The 15542-nt window shown below is 42.4% G+C and overlaps 1 protein-coding gene across 1 annotated transcript in view; it reads left to right on the plus strand.

The window, feature by feature from the left end:
• The window catches only part of FLT3 (fms related receptor tyrosine kinase 3), a 51079-nt gene that overhangs the window by 16471 nt on the left and 19066 nt on the right, over window positions 1–15542 (plus strand). The window contains 8 exon segments of the mRNA XM_035116308.3: window positions 331–452; window positions 1899–2095; window positions 3042–3157; window positions 5234–5354; window positions 5901–6055; window positions 8213–8349; window positions 8848–9001; window positions 11310–11472. Of these exon segments, the coding sequence (XP_034972199.3) occupies window positions 331–452; window positions 1899–2095; window positions 3042–3157; window positions 5234–5354; window positions 5901–6055; window positions 8213–8349; window positions 8848–9001; window positions 11310–11472 (1165 nt within the window).

Here is a 15542-nt window from a genome sequence, read left to right on the forward strand (position 1 = left end):
ATAAAGAGTGGACACATAGTCCTACAGACACAACCGGCCCTTTGAGGGTGACCAAACTGCTGATGCGGCCCCCGATGAATTTGAGTTTGACACCCCTGCTTTATGGAGGGCAACAGGATTAGCAGAGCTAATAGCTGTATCTTTGCTATTTTAAGGTTGCTTTTTCTATTAATTTTATGCTGGATTGTGTTTATGCTTTTGGCTAATGCTTTGTGCTGGTTCTGCATTTTATGATGTTCTTTTATTGATCATATTGTACTTGTACTATTATCCTCAATTTCCTGCTCATAACAATGGCCTCCATTTTCCTTTTTTTTTTTTAACTTTCAGCTCTGATTCTTACACTGGTATCCAGTGCTGTGATTGGCTTGGGTGCACCAGAGATTACATGCCTTTTAATCAAGCGAAACAATATAATGTCAGGATCGCTGGAATCTTCACCTTCTCATGAGGTAAAAAGGATATGAACCTGTGTGGTCAGTGAAGACCAGCATCAATGATCTTCCTCTTCGTCCCACCAACTTCAAGATTCTTCTGGTTTAGGATTGAGGAATCTGGCCCTTCAGATTTCATTATTTTATTTTACACACACACACACACACACACACACACCATCATGGTTTACAAAAATAAAACAAAACCATTGTAAAATAAAAAAATTCCTTCAGTAGCACCTTAAAGACCAACTAAGTTAAGGTGCTACTGAAGGAATTTTTTTTATTTTGCTTCGACTCAGACCAACACGGCTACCTACCTGTAACTAAAACCATTGTAATTACCAAAGGCACATCAAAGCAGGCATTTTAAATATTCAAAGCTACATAAGACCAGCAGTAACCTAAAAACAGAATAAAACACATAGTCATGTCTACATATCTGGATATATGTTGCTAGACTCCCTAGTCCCATCAGCCCCAGTCAACATGGCCCAATGGTCCAGGATGTTGGGAGCTGCCGTCCAACATCTGGAGGGCCACATGTTCCCCATCCCAGTTTTAACTGAAAATGCCAGGACAGAACCTGCAACCTGCATGCAAAGTGTGTACTCTCTCATTGGCTCTTACCCACTTAGGTGGGTTGCTCTTAATATCTAATGATATTATTAGAGAAGAATGTTCACCTGTGTTTGTTCTTTACACTTAGGCAGGTGAAACTCAGGGAGGCATTCTGTGTAGGAGCTAGGAATGAAATGTCAATGAAATGTCAGATAGATAGATAGATAGATGATAGACAGATGATAGATAGATAGATAAGCAAGCCAAGAGATCCTTAGCATCTATGAGCCCACCAGTATCTGAAGAACCAGCTCTATGGAATCAGCTTCTCAATGAACTTAGATAAAGGCCTAGCAATTTGCTCTTTTCCTAATGTATGTTTCTAATAGGACTTTCCCTGAAGAAACAAAATTTAAAAAACTCCTTCAAGCTTCAGATACTATATGATGAAGTGTGCATGCACACGAAAGCTCATACCAATGACAAACTAAGGTGCTGCTGGAAGGATTTTTTATATTTTGTTTCAACTCCGTCAGACCAACACGGCTACCTACCTGTAACTTTCCCTGAAGAGTGGCTCTTCTATATTTGAAATATTATAGTTAAATGCTTTTAAGACCAGTTTCTAGACTGCTATGTATACATTATGTTAAATGCTTTTAAGATTAGTTTTTATACTGCTATGTATACATTATATACAGTGTGTGTGTGTGTGTGTGTGAGAGAGAGAGAGAGAGAGAGAGAGAGAGAGAGAGAGAGAGAGAGAGAGTGTGTGATGGTGTATATTGCTTCAGAAACATTTGTTGGAAAGTGGTGAATAAATCCTTAAATATAATAAATGAAGCAGAGATGTTAAAAAAGACCAGTGTGGTAAAATATGTGTTTCCATCTCATGCAATACAGACTCAAGAAGACTGCATGTGTTCCCTGTATTATCAAAGCAGCAGGAATATCTATGAAGCAGCAACAGATTTCGAAGTTGGTGTGCTTGAAAATGTTGAAATTAAAGCAATAGTAAATATTTCAGAGAACATCACCTGTCTTTGGTTTTTTAAAGAGAACCAGACTGACTGTAATTCCTCTCTGGATTTGGAGAACAGGTAAGTAAAGAGATACATTGGGTGATGATTATGATAAAATTTCCTATTATTTGCTCTGGTTCAGAAAAGTGCTAAACACCTAGGGGAAGATTATACGAGCAGCCGGAGCTTTACTTGTAGTTTTTGCCTTAACTGTTCTCACTACTGAAGAGGCAATTCACAGTGACTTGCCTCTTCAGCAGAAGGAATAGCTGGATCAAAAGTCACAAGTACACGGAGCGTATTTTTCTTATATACTTATATGTCCCTACTTTGACACACAGATTTAATCTTTAAACCTACCAATTAAATTCACCTCAATTAAATACAAAGCTTTACTCGGGGCATACCCATTGAACTGAATGGATGTAGCTTAGCCATGTTCAAAAATTTCAATTCTGAGTAGAATTTATTTGAATGCCACCCACTCACTTTAGATTCCACTGAAAGAGGTTCACTTCTAACATTGTGGACAGAGGTTCTTTCTTAGGAAAGGGTGGTTTAGCACTCTTCACTTATTTGCTAGAAGTCAGAAACAACAGGTGGGGCGGGCACCTGCAACCACACATTCAGAGCGAAGCTGCCACATCAACCTGTCCAGTTTGCAATATTCCACAACAGTTACTGAATCTAGACATACGGTCTCTCTTGTGATGAGACAACAGCCATCACATATTTGAGCTGCAGGGGAATTTAAAAGGATCCCAGTACTGTACATTGATAAACTTCCGAAGAAGCATTGAACCTGGGACCTTCTGCATGCAAAGCAGGCTTTCTACCATTGAGCTATGCCCCTTTTCCAATTTCTCCACAGAATGATTAGTATGATGAGTAGTCTCAACCACAGGTTTTGCTTGCCTGCTTACTTGGTGTTGTCTTAGTTGTCAATTTTGTTCTGCTTCCTTTTACTTTCACACGAAGTTGGTGTTTTGTTTTTTTTAATGGATGCTTTTTCCCTATTGTGTAGGCATGTTGTTTCAAAGAAGTTTCCAAAAATTAGAGAAACACAGGCTGGAAATCACACGCTGTCCATTAAAACCGAAACCAATAATTACAGGGTGACATTTACAATTTATATAAAAAGTAAGTATGACATGGAGACAAAGGAATGGCTTGATCACAACTTGATGAAGGGGGATAGGGCAGAAACGGGTCCATGTATGATGTATGCCTAACTCTGAAACAGCAAAACCTGTTTGATTCTTCCCCCTGCAGGGATTTTTCCCTTTCCTTATTTGAATATTTCCCCCTCCCTCTTTCAGTTCTGGTATTGTGTGCTATTTTTCCCACGTCACTCATTTCATTTCAAGCATGGGTACATCATCCCTCTCAGGAAAAAGCTCTGAGCTACTCAGGGTCAATTGCATTTTTCAATGGTGGCTGGATTAATATCCCCCCCCCTTACGTATCAACCTAATGGGTCATTGTTGTGACTCCTCTAAGCTTCCTGCTTTGAGCCAGATGCATAGCTGCCAAGTTTTCCCTTTTCTCGCGAGGAAGCCTATTCAGCATAAGGGAAAATCCCTTAAAAAAGGGATAACTTGGCAGCTATGCAGATGGGAAGTTTAAGAGTATTTATCAACATTATATATTTTTTAAAAATGCAGGAAAGACAATTCCCTGTTTTGCTGAGGGTGGGGTTGAAGTGGGATTGAAACTATGTGTAAGGAATCGTTGCTTGTATGTTGATTCCATTCTCTCTCTCTCTCTCTCTCTCTCTCTCTCTCTCTCTCTCTCTCATGTGAAATTTTTCTTCGGAATTTCCAACAGCTTTTAAAGGGAAAATGGTTCAAAACTATAGGGAACTGTGAAGCTACTACAATCCTCTCTATAATTCCTTATATAAAGAGATGTTTGTCTCTTTGTTGGGGAAGGGAGTAAAAAATGAGAGGGGGGGTCACATATACAACATGCATTTAAAACACTCTTATACCACTTTAATAGCCATGGCTTCCCCCCCCCAAGAATTCTGGGAATGGTAGTTTGTTAAGGGTTGCTGGGAATCATAGGAGCCAACTCTTGGGGGCCATGTGTGCTTGAGAACCCGCAACATTAAAATTGTGTGGGCCGGGCACCCGCAAAGTCAGTGAGAAAAGCTAGCAGGCAGCAGCACTCATAGCTGCCAAGTCTCCCGTTTTCCCCGGGATATCCCCGTTTTTCCAGCTGTTCCTAGCTGAAAAAACTGATTTTTTTGTTTCCCCCCGGTTTATTCTGGCGCAGCGGCCATTTTGGAACTGGGCGGAGCATGCTCAGAAGCGACTTTTGATGCTGCTCTGCCCAGTTCCAAAATGGCTGCAGTGCGACTTCTGGCGCGGTGGCCATTTTGGAACTGGGCAAAGCAGCATCAAAAGTCACTTCTGAGCATGCTCCGCCCAGTTCCAAAATGGCGGCAGCGCTACTTCCGGTCTGCTATTTCCGGCCCGGTCCCTTATTTCTCTGACAGCAACTTGGCAGGTATGGCAGCACTGCCTCTGAGAGAAAAGCAGTTCAGCTCTACCTTCTGCAGCCAGCGAGTGAGGGGGGGGCTTGGATGCGGAGGCACAGCCTCTCTGCCTCTGAGTCCGAGCCCCTCCCTGCGAAAAAGGGTGCCTTGCTGGCTGTGGAGAGGAGGAGGAGGAAGAGGAGGATCTGACTAGAGAGAGACAAAATAGAACCCTCGACGTGAACAAAATGTCTAGCCTTTTTGTGAAAACAGCTAAAGAACTTCAGCCGATGCAGAAACGTTATTCGTGTAAATTTGGTTGATAGAGCTTTGTAAATATTGACAAACAATGCTCTCTCTCTCTTGTGAAATGTGTTTGTTTGTTTTGCGTTTGGATGAATCTTAAGGCATCAAGACCAAATTTTCCATGACGGTTCTTGAGATCACCTTCTAAGTTTGTATATAACTAGGTGCCATTTTGAAACAAGATGGTGGACTGAACTGTTCAAAACTGCATTGATTTCAGCCATTGATATAAAAACTGCACTGGGTTCTTTTTTTGGGGGGGGGGGCTTCTTAGAGTTCCTGACCAACACTGGCTACAAGGCTGCTAGTGCTCTGATAAATGAACAATTGATTGATTGATTGATTGATTGGTTGGTTGATTATAAATAATAAAAGTAAAATACTTCCATGAATAAATAAATAATAAGGAATTCTTGCATTGTTTTCAATAGAAAGCCCAAGAAAGCCACATTTTATACTAAATAAGCAGCCAGAAGTTACTGTAAGCTGCCTATCAGAAGGATATCCTAAACTAAATTTTGAATGGTTTTCTTGCAAGATCCCTGATGAAAGGTAGGTCACCTGTTTTGCTACCAACCCTGTCATGGTTTCTTTTCTTTTCCTTTCAACTTTACATTCAGATTGGACATCTTCCTACTGAGATAAGACTGCATATGCACCACAAACATGCAAGATTGATAGGCTGTATAAAAGGGAAAATACAGTAATCTGATTCTCCTTTTGTTTTGTAGAATTTCATGTCCAGCCACTGAAGTTGCAAGCTTCTTGCCCCCTTTCCCCCCAAAAGCCCCCATTCGGAAATCAAATATGTATATGTAGTGAGAGGAACCAATGTTTTAGCCAGTGCCTCGCTACTTCTAAAATGTGAGCAGCATACAGATCAAAGAAAAATTCAGAATCCTGTTTTGAACCACCCTTCTCTTAGAATCTCATTCTGCACCAAAATGCCAAAAGACCTGCTCCAGATTTCACAGGGGGCTTTTGCAGTTTGGGCCAGCAGGAGCCCGTTTTTGGAGTCCCCTTGATTCATACTCGAGTCGCAACGGCAGCAGTGTTATCGGCTTTGAACACGTGGCCTTTTGATGTTCTGTTTTATAGCTGCAGAAGTTCTAATGCCGCCCAAAGTGAAGACAGGGATGGGATACAACAGGTCCAGCTGAAATTACGAGACAACGAATTGCTCTTTCGACAACATGTGTGGTGTTGTGCAGTTAACGAGTTTGGAAAAGTCTGCACCAAACTCTATACAATAGGTAAAGATACTAATGTGTTTATCCGTTTGGACTCTTTAGCCCCTTTATTCATGCTAACAGCACCACCGCTTTAAGAAGACCCAGTGTGGTCTTCCATACGCTTGCATAGCACAGGGAATGTTTCATTAGACAGGTTTGTGGAGCGTTTGCCATCAATATTTCCCTATGAACAGAAGGGATGGGAAACCTGCTGTTGAACCCTGACTCCCCTCAACCCCATTCAGTGTGATCAGGGATCAAGAATGCTGGGGTGCTGCAGACCAGCAACACCTAGAAGGCCACAGGTTTGCCATCCCTGCTCCACAGGGTTTCTCTTTTTGCTATCTGTCAGTGGAAGAAAAATGCCTGCAGAAATATAATCAAGTACAAGTTTGGGCAGTCTAAGGATCATTGTGGTTCAACTGCGATCCTTTCTTGTTAAATCGATTTGATCTCTCATGTCCCGTAAGATCCTCAGTTCTTGGTTTTGCGATGCATAGCCAATGCACCACCCAAATCAGCTTTTATACTTCCATTCCAGTTACGGATTTTGACGGGCATAAAACATGGAGCTCCAATTGAAAGGGTGAAATTGCAGCCTTACTGGTGCAAAGCATTGCCTGGCATTGTTTCTCTTCAATTGGGGAAGGGCAAGAAGAGAAGACTCTTTGCATGGGAAGGGTTCCTGGTTCAGTCCCTGGCATCCAGCCCATATTTCTATGTGAACTGTGAAAACAATGTCATTTTTTGTTGTTGAAATGGTTTGTGTTTACGTTCTGTGCCAATAAAACATGTGCAAGATCTCTTTTATTTAAAGTGTTCAAGAAAAAGAATTTATTTATTTAAATGTTTTGGCACACTTCTTCATGACACTATGAGTTGGAGGGGAAAGGAGCCCTGATATTTGCAACAATTTAAAATGGTTCCTCCTGCTCCAAGTCACTTATAGTCTAAGTATTGACGCTAAGCACTCTAGAATTGGTTTCTTTCCTTCCTTCCTTCCTTCCTTCCTTCCTTCCTTCCTTCCTTCCTTCCTTCCTTCCTATAATGTATTATTTACATGATGACTGATTAAAAAAAACATCATCAACCAGCCCTCCTTACTCTCATGAAGACCTTTTTCTGCCCCTCCCTGGGAAGTGCAGATTTTATTTTCATGGAATTACAGAATTGTAGAGTTGGAAGGGACCCTGAGGGTCATGTAGTCCAACCGCCTGCAATGCTGGAATCTGTTGCCCAACATGGGGCTCTAACCCACGACCCTGAGCTTAAGAGCCTCATGGCTCTACCAACTAGGCATGTACACCAGACCAAGGCAGAGCACTAGAACCTGTTCAACTTTCCACTGCCTATACCTTCAGCAAAAGCAGCCTGATGCTTTGCCTTCAGCTTGGGTCCAAGTCTGTGTGTAAGTGTCCACTTAGGATGACTTTGGGATTTGGAAACTAGTTGATGTAGGTGTGTGTTTAAGGCCTGCTGTGTTTAGTTCTGAGGTTGTATTTGTGTTCATTCAAAATTCTATTGGTGTTTTACTAGGGCCAGATCATTTTATTCAGGTGCGTTTTCTGTTGATTTTGGCATTCTAAGCTGACTCTGTTTTAATTATCTGCTCTGTTGCTGCTTCACATTAGCATTTAATTGTTGATCATTTTATTGCATTTTGAATTATGTTAGCTTCTAAGCAGTAGTTTGGTAAGTAGAAAGGGATAGTAGTAGTAGCAGTAGTAGCAGTAACTATTATTATTATTTGCTGGTATTGGTTTTTAAAAATAAATAAATAAATACATTTTATTTGCTGGTACAGTGGTACCTCGGTTTATGAGCACAATTGGTTCCGGAAGTCTGTTCATAAACTGAAGCGTTCATAAACTGAAGTGAACTTTCCCATTGAAAGTAGTGGAAAGTGGATTATTCCGTTCCAGACGGGTCCGCGGAGTACTCAACCTGAAGCGTACTTAACCCAAAGCATGGGTGCAATTGGTTCCGGAAGTCTGTTCATAAACTGAAGCGTTCATAAACTGAAGCGAACTTTCCCATTGAAAATAATGGAAAGTGAATTAATGCATTCCAGATGAGTCCGCGGCGTTCGTAAACCGAAAATCCGTAAACCGAGGTGTTAATAAACCGAGGTTCCACTGTATTGTTGTTTTATTTGCCGGTATTATTTTTATATTTCAGATCTAAGTGTACCAGGAAGCCCTATGCAGGAATTCTTTCTTAAAACAGGAGAGCCATTGCTTTTAAGATGTCTTGGTATATCTGGTGATTATAACTTTGGAATGAAGTGGTATTCTGAAAGCAAACAATTGACTCAGGTACCAAGAGGAACCCATTTTCCTGTCAGCACTTACTGTAGCCTTATATTAAAAATACTAACTTAAAAAAAACCCCTGTGTATCTCTTGTACCTGTACAGCTGTTCAGAAAGCGGTGAGAAATCTCACTGCTTTCCTAGTGTCTCAAAGCTTCAGGACCACAGTCAGGGAGAATTCCCACATTTCTAACACTTCCCGGTGCCGCTTGCCAAAATACCTGCTTGCTAATGGTATTTTCAAGACTCTTGCCTAACCCTGGTTCTGAAATAAGCACCATATTAACGTCATAATAATTATTTTAAAATACTGAGTTGGACCCAGACTTTTGATTCGACCCACTGAAAAGCTGATGAGACCTCCATTAGCCGTGATTCGCTAAATTCCTATGGATTCCAGTAGTTCTGAAGCTTTGCACAGCTCCACACCACAAATGAATGTCACCATCTCTTAAATACTAACTTTTATGTTTTTGGTTCTTTTTTTTTCAAAAAAAAAATAGGGCATATCACTCGAAGGAAGGAAGAATTTGAACTCCAAGAGGGTTAAGACGCAATATGCATTTGTTCCCACAATGGAAAAACAGAGTCGCAGACATTTTAACTGCTCATCCAAAGAACTTGCTGCAAATAAGAGTGCTTTGGTTACAGTTTTAGGTAAGTCATCCTATATAATAAAGTGCAAGTGTCTCTGCATCCAGTATTCCCTGTGTCCCTGGGTTTGCACTACTGCGCATGTGCCCCACAGACACAGGGATTGGACACAGAGACTTGAAGCATACACACACACGCTCTCCCCACCCCCACCCCTCTGCCTACCGTTTCCCTCACAGTCCTCAGAAGAATCGTGGCCTTCTCCTGGGCGCCCGCTGGCCAGCTGAGCTCAGCGGAGCGCCCCGACGAAGCGGCGGCTGTGAGAGGGGCCAACTGGCCCCCCCCCACGCGCTGCCGCCGCACAAAGAGGCCGAATCGCGGCCTTCTCCTGGGCGCCCGCTGGCCAGCTGAGTTCAGCGGAGCGCCCCGACGAAGCGGCAGCTGTGAGAGGGGCCAGTTGCCCCCCCCACGCACTGCCGCTGCAGAAAAAGGCCGAATCGCGGCCTTCTCCTGGGTGCCCACTGGCCAGCTGGGCTCAGCGGAGCGCCCCAATGAAGCGGCGGCCGTGGGAGGGGCCAGCTGGCCCCCCCACGCGCCGCCGCCGAAATAGGCCGAATGTTCTAGCGCCCGTTTAGTAAACAGGCTGAATGACACTAGTCTGTCATATAAAATGTTTGCATAGGAACATAGAATGCTGCTACATGTTGAACCATGTCTACATCCCATTGAATTTAACGGGGCTTACTCCTGGGTGAGGTTACTATTGCAGCCTTAGATGGCTAATAAAATAAATGCACGGATACACAAATAGCACCTTCCACACCCTTCATGCCTGTTTCACGTGTGCCTGTTTCATTGCATTTCCTATGATGGAATTTACAACATGAGAATGATGTATAGTCCAGGATATTTTGTTTTTGTTTTTATGTGTTAATGGCATTTATATGTCACCCAATAAGAGTGTTTTCTGGCTAGCGTGCAAATAATACAATATTAATTTTTTTTATCATATAAAAATCCCAGCATTAAAAAATCAGCACAAACATTTCAGCCACAGAGAGTTAAATAGCATCAATGAATAAATATTTGCTGGCTCAGATTGGCTGAGAATCTTTTATTGCCTTAGAAATCCTTGTCTGATTTCAAGCCCTCGAAGAAGGAACTGTGTTGCTCTGACAGAGCAAGTGTGCTTGGCACTGAATTAATATTCTGTTGAGGAATTAAGCACCTATCTTGCGACCTATCAAGTGTTGGTTGCTTCTCAGTTTAGGGTGAAAATTGTTGTGCATAAAGGCTAAGGATGCGGGGGGGGGGGAGAATTTGATACAGTTCACATTTAAAAGTGAATCTACCCAATTCTCACTTTCTGAAACAAAATGAGAACCAAAAACCCAGGCACCCTTCGAAAACCACACTTCTCCAAATCTTGCGATCCAGTTCTCTAGCCAAGTAATATGTACAAAAATGCATACACTGGGGCAAAGTGTGCCTTAAAAAGCATGTAATCTGGACAATGACGGACCAAAATGCATTATCCTGGGGGTGGGGGTGGGGATAGGCTTTGCGAAAATGCATTCAAATGTACATGTTAGGAGAAATTCATTAAATAAATTACAAACAGATAAGGATATGTGAAGAACTGAAACTGTCAGGAAGGGAAATTGACAGGTCCCTCCCCCCTCCCCCCCTAAAAAAGTGGATTTTGACATTTAAAGCAATGTCAAGGGTCAGGCTGCATGAAGAACCATCTCCTCTTATGTGAATCTGCGCATCTGATGACATTGCCTTTTCATTTTGAAGCAAGATTGGTGGCTAAACGTGAGAGGGCTTTTTTCTGACCACATCCATGCCATACACTTAACGCACATGGCTTGCCCCAAAGAACCCTGGGAAGTGTATGTTACCCCCAACAGTGCTACAATTCCCAGCACCCACAACAAACTATGGTTCCCAGGATTCTTTGGTGGTAGTAAGGTGCTTTAAATATGCTTTAAATGTATGGTGTAGATGTGGCTTCTGTGGTGGGGCCCTGCATATGCCCCAATAATTCAGGTTATCTTCCTCTTTGCTCCTTTTCTGTTGGTAATTGAAAACCATCCTTTTAAAACAAGCTTCTGATTCCGTTCCTGCTGCATGCATTGATTGCTACTGTCAGTGTTTGGGTTTTGGCTTTTTTGTCTAGAGTTTTTTGCTTTGTTAATTTGTATTTTGAGGATCGGATTATTGTTGCTTTTAGCTTCCTTTTTTATTTGTAAGCTGCTTTGAGCAACCCCTTTGTGGAAGGGAAATGCAGGGTATAAATTATTTCTGAAAACATTTTCATTTTAAATAAAAAAATATCACAACATCAGTTTGATATATCTTTCAACAGATAAGGGTTTTATCAATTTCACCGATGCAAAGGAAGATTTTGAAGTTGATGTGGCGGGAAAGTGCCTTGAAGTCACACTAATAGCATATCCATCAATTAGATGTATATGGATGTTTTCCCAGATGTCATTTCCTTGTAATCAGACTTACACAGATGCTTACAGGTAATTAACTTTCTTTGAATGTGCTTCTGTTGTGTGTAATGACTTGCAGCCACTGTTTTCTGCACCCTTCTGAGTCAACAGGTTTAGAATCGTTCTGCATATTTGTTTCCCGTGTTTTGTACCTGCATTGCCACAATCTCTGGTTGCCCCAATTAGATAAAAAGGCGATTGAAAAGACCCTTAATGGTTCTCATTTTAGACAAAAATGCACTGCAATCACCCCATGCTCTGCTCACCATCTCATGTTGCACATTGTATTTCTTCAGAGTCAATGCAGCAGAAAACTCAGGACATATATAAACCACCATCAATGGTGTCTGCAGGAGGCCTTCAGTCTTGCAGTGATCAATTGGCCATACAGTGGTACCTCTACTTACGAATAACTCTACTTACAAATGTTTCTACTTACGAATAGAGCTACGTCCGCCATCTTGGATGCGGTTTAGATAGGATTTTTTCTCCTTACGAATTTTTAGATAGGGTTGCTTCGACTTACGAATTTTTTCTCCCAATGCATTCCTATGGGATTCGACTTACATTTTTTTTCCCGACTTACAAATGTGCGTTCGGAACACATTAAATTCGTAAGTAGAGGTACCACTGTATAAGGGATGAGAGGATCTTTTCATTATTATAGTCTGAAGCTGTATATATCTTGCTTTAGTACCCCCATCCCACCATAGCTGCCAAGTTATCCCTTTTTTAAAGGGATTTTCCCTTATGCTGAATAGGCTTCCTCGCGAGAAAAGGGAAAACTTGGCAGCTATGCATCCCACCCGTCCAAAAATCAATTGACCCATTTTGTGTACTTGCAAGAACACACATCCATTGATTGCTACTTTGAGGCAACCACAAGGAGACACTAATTATTATTATTATTATTATTATTATTATTATTATTATTATGTATACCACCCTTCTTCCAAAGATCACAGGCCAGTTCACAACATAAAAATTCAAAATGAGAACACAAAATACATAATAAAACACAAAACCCATCCCACAAACACTGTAGAATGTTAACCAGCCAAAGGTTATAGAGAAACGCTTTTGCCTGGCACCTAAAGATTTGTAACAAAGGCTGTGCTTGCTCTGTACTGGATCCAAAGCTGTGACTAACGTGCGTAAATCCATGGTAGAGCATCTTTTTTTGGATGCAGAAAGGTCCTGGTCCAATCCCCAGCATCTCCAGGTAGGGCTTCCTGGAGGGCCCTGTCTGAAACCCTGGAGAGCTGCTGAAAGGCAGTGCAGACATTGCTGAGCTCAGTGGACCAGTGGTCTGATTCAGTACAGGGCAGCTTCCTAAATACTATTCAAAGAACAATATGAATATTCACTGTGATGGTTGCGCTGTCTCCCATCTTCAACTATAAATCCATAGGCACAGCACAGACCACCTGAGTGAAGCTCGCAAACTACTGGTGGTTCACGGACCACAGTTTGAGAGCCCATGGTCTACACCAGTGGTCATCAACCCCTGGGCCATGGACCGGTACCGGTCCGTGGATCAATTGGTACCGGGTGCCCAAGGAACATTAAATACAATTAAATTAAAATTATTAAATCAAAACAATCTAAATAAAATATAAACAATCAACGTCCCCCCCCCTCAGCGGGCCGCAGTAAAATTACCAAACGTTGACTGGTCCACGACGATAAAAAGGTTGGGGAGCACTGGTCTACACTGATTGGCCGAATCCCTATAGGGTTTCAGGAAGGGGGTCTTCTCCCAGCCCTCCCTGGAGATGCCAAGGATTGAACCTATGCAAAGCAAATTTTCTGAGCCCTCCGAGCACAGATCTTCTGGGATGGGGGAGAGAAGCCATTTCCCTGCTCAGAGTTGCCCACTGCCCCAGCTGCATTTCTTCCCAATGGATAAAAGAGGACCTATATCTTTTCCCTGCAAGGGAGAAAAGTGGCTAGGATGGGAGGGGATACGCCAAGCAGATCAATAGTTGCTCTCCCTATCCAGTTCTCTGCTCTGCCTGAAGCCAAATGGAAAGTAAATTTCCACACAACACTCTCTGTTTGGGCTTTTGATTTCGAGCCACACCACAATGGCTCCAATCCACCTACAACTTCCTCTCAGCTTTTCCAGAGAATGTTCTGAGTGCCCTTTGGTTTTTTCTGTTCCCTCTTTGTAAAATAGAAGGTATCTCTCCGCTCACTTTCACTTCCCCAGGATTAAACCAAAAACGTATCGATGTCTATTGCAAGCCTTCCTTTATTTTCAAGCAGGCTGGCTGAAATTCCTGCACTGAATCGGTCTCATGAAACTGAAATTCATGTATAAATGCTACTTGAGTCCCTACATTTTATTACCCTTTTACGTATACTAGCCATTTGTTACATCGGAGCCCGATTATATGTCACATCAGCCTTCCCCAACCTCCAGATGTTGGACTACAACTGCCACCATCCTATACTGGCTGGGGATGAGGAGTTTTGTAGTCTGAAACATCTGCAGGGCACAGGGGTGGGTAAGGCTGCCTTCCGTCAGTCACACTTTTCTATTTTTAAAAAGGAGCTTACTTCAATCGGCCTCTTTTATTTTGAACTGCAAGGGAAGAGGGTGGGTGGGAGAGTTTTGAGACCAGTGGGTGAGTGGGTGAGAGGGGAGAGGAATTTGGAGGTTGCAATAGTGGCGTCTTATGTAAGATGAAAATCATGAGTCACTGAGATCCGTTTCCCCAAGACTCCCTGCTTGAAACCCTGCAGAGCTGCTGCCAGTTCGTGTAGACAGTACTGAGCTAATTGGAGCAGTGATCTGACTTGGTACAAGGCAGCTTCCTATGTTCCTAAATCACTGGCAACATTTGTTAAGTACAATTTTTGAAATATTTAATACAATTAATTAACATGTTGCGGTATTTTGTATTTGGGTTCTGTCTGTTCTGCATTGAAACCGAGTAGTATTATATGTCTTCTTTCTCTTCCTCTGTAAAGTACAAAACAGCTATTTATAAAATATGACGCAGGGTGAGATTCTGTAGCGGTGCCCAAAGTTGCCGGATAAGAAAACATAAACACTGGCACATCGGTACTTGAGCATCACTCACCACCAGCAACAGAAGGATGTTTCTCCCTGTTTGTTGTTGTTTTCAAGGATGTCTGTAACATACTTAGATTTATTTCTGGTCCATTGCAGAAATGAATAATGTCTCTGAAAATTGCTGTTGCAGGATACACTGAGTAGCTAAAGGAGGGGTTTCCCCATCACTGAGCTCCTAAATGTTATTTGTGCAGGATGTTTTTCAAATGTTGCTGTTCTAAAGGATGCTTTGCAGTCTTATTTTTGCCCATCTGTCCAAGACAGCCCTTCCACAGCCAGATCTCTTCTTCAGAGTTGAGAGGAACAGATTCCTCTGGTACTGTTGTGTGCTTAAACACTATTTTTGAAGTGGCAGGTATACAATTATGTGTACAGCCATTCTTCCCTGGGAATCATGGCTGTGATAGGGAAGTGATCTATGGCAGGCGCCTTCCATAGCCCAGCTTTCCCTTGCTTCAAATGGAATCATGCTGGAAGGTTGCAGAACCAGCTTTTCAGATCTCGCTCCATGGCAGAGAAAGGCACCTGGTAAGGGCACTTTCAAAGGGCTTTCAATATGTGACATTGCCGCTGCAGTTGCTGAGGAACACAGAGCTCCCTATATGTTGTTGGAACCCTGACCATTGGACCACCCTCTAAGAACAAGAGGCTGGACCAGGTGGGCCTTGGGCCTGATCCTACAGGGCTCCTTGAAGTGACGGACATACATTTTTGGGGTCCTGAAGCTTGGACAGTCATGGGGGGCCCCTTCACAGCCAGCAACAAGGTCAGGGTAACCACTGTTATCTTCCTCCATGGCAGATCACCACATCTTAACAACATCTGTGCTACTGACTCTCAAACTTTGGGGTTGTTAAAAATTAATCAATTTGAGTCGGGCAACGCAAATTGGGTCTACTAGACCCAACATTTTTAAGCAATGTAGACTAAAGTCACCTCTGGGGCTTCTCTGGGATTAGGGGCCCTGAAGCTTAAGCTTCGTTTCATCATTGACCTGTCCCTCCTTCTTTGTATGGCT

Source organism: Zootoca vivipara, chromosome 4 (assembly GCF_965207765.1).
Source record: "Zootoca vivipara chromosome 4, rZooViv2.hap1.1, whole genome shotgun sequence".
Classification (NCBI taxonomy): domain Eukaryota; kingdom Metazoa; phylum Chordata; class Lepidosauria; order Squamata; family Lacertidae; genus Zootoca; species Zootoca vivipara.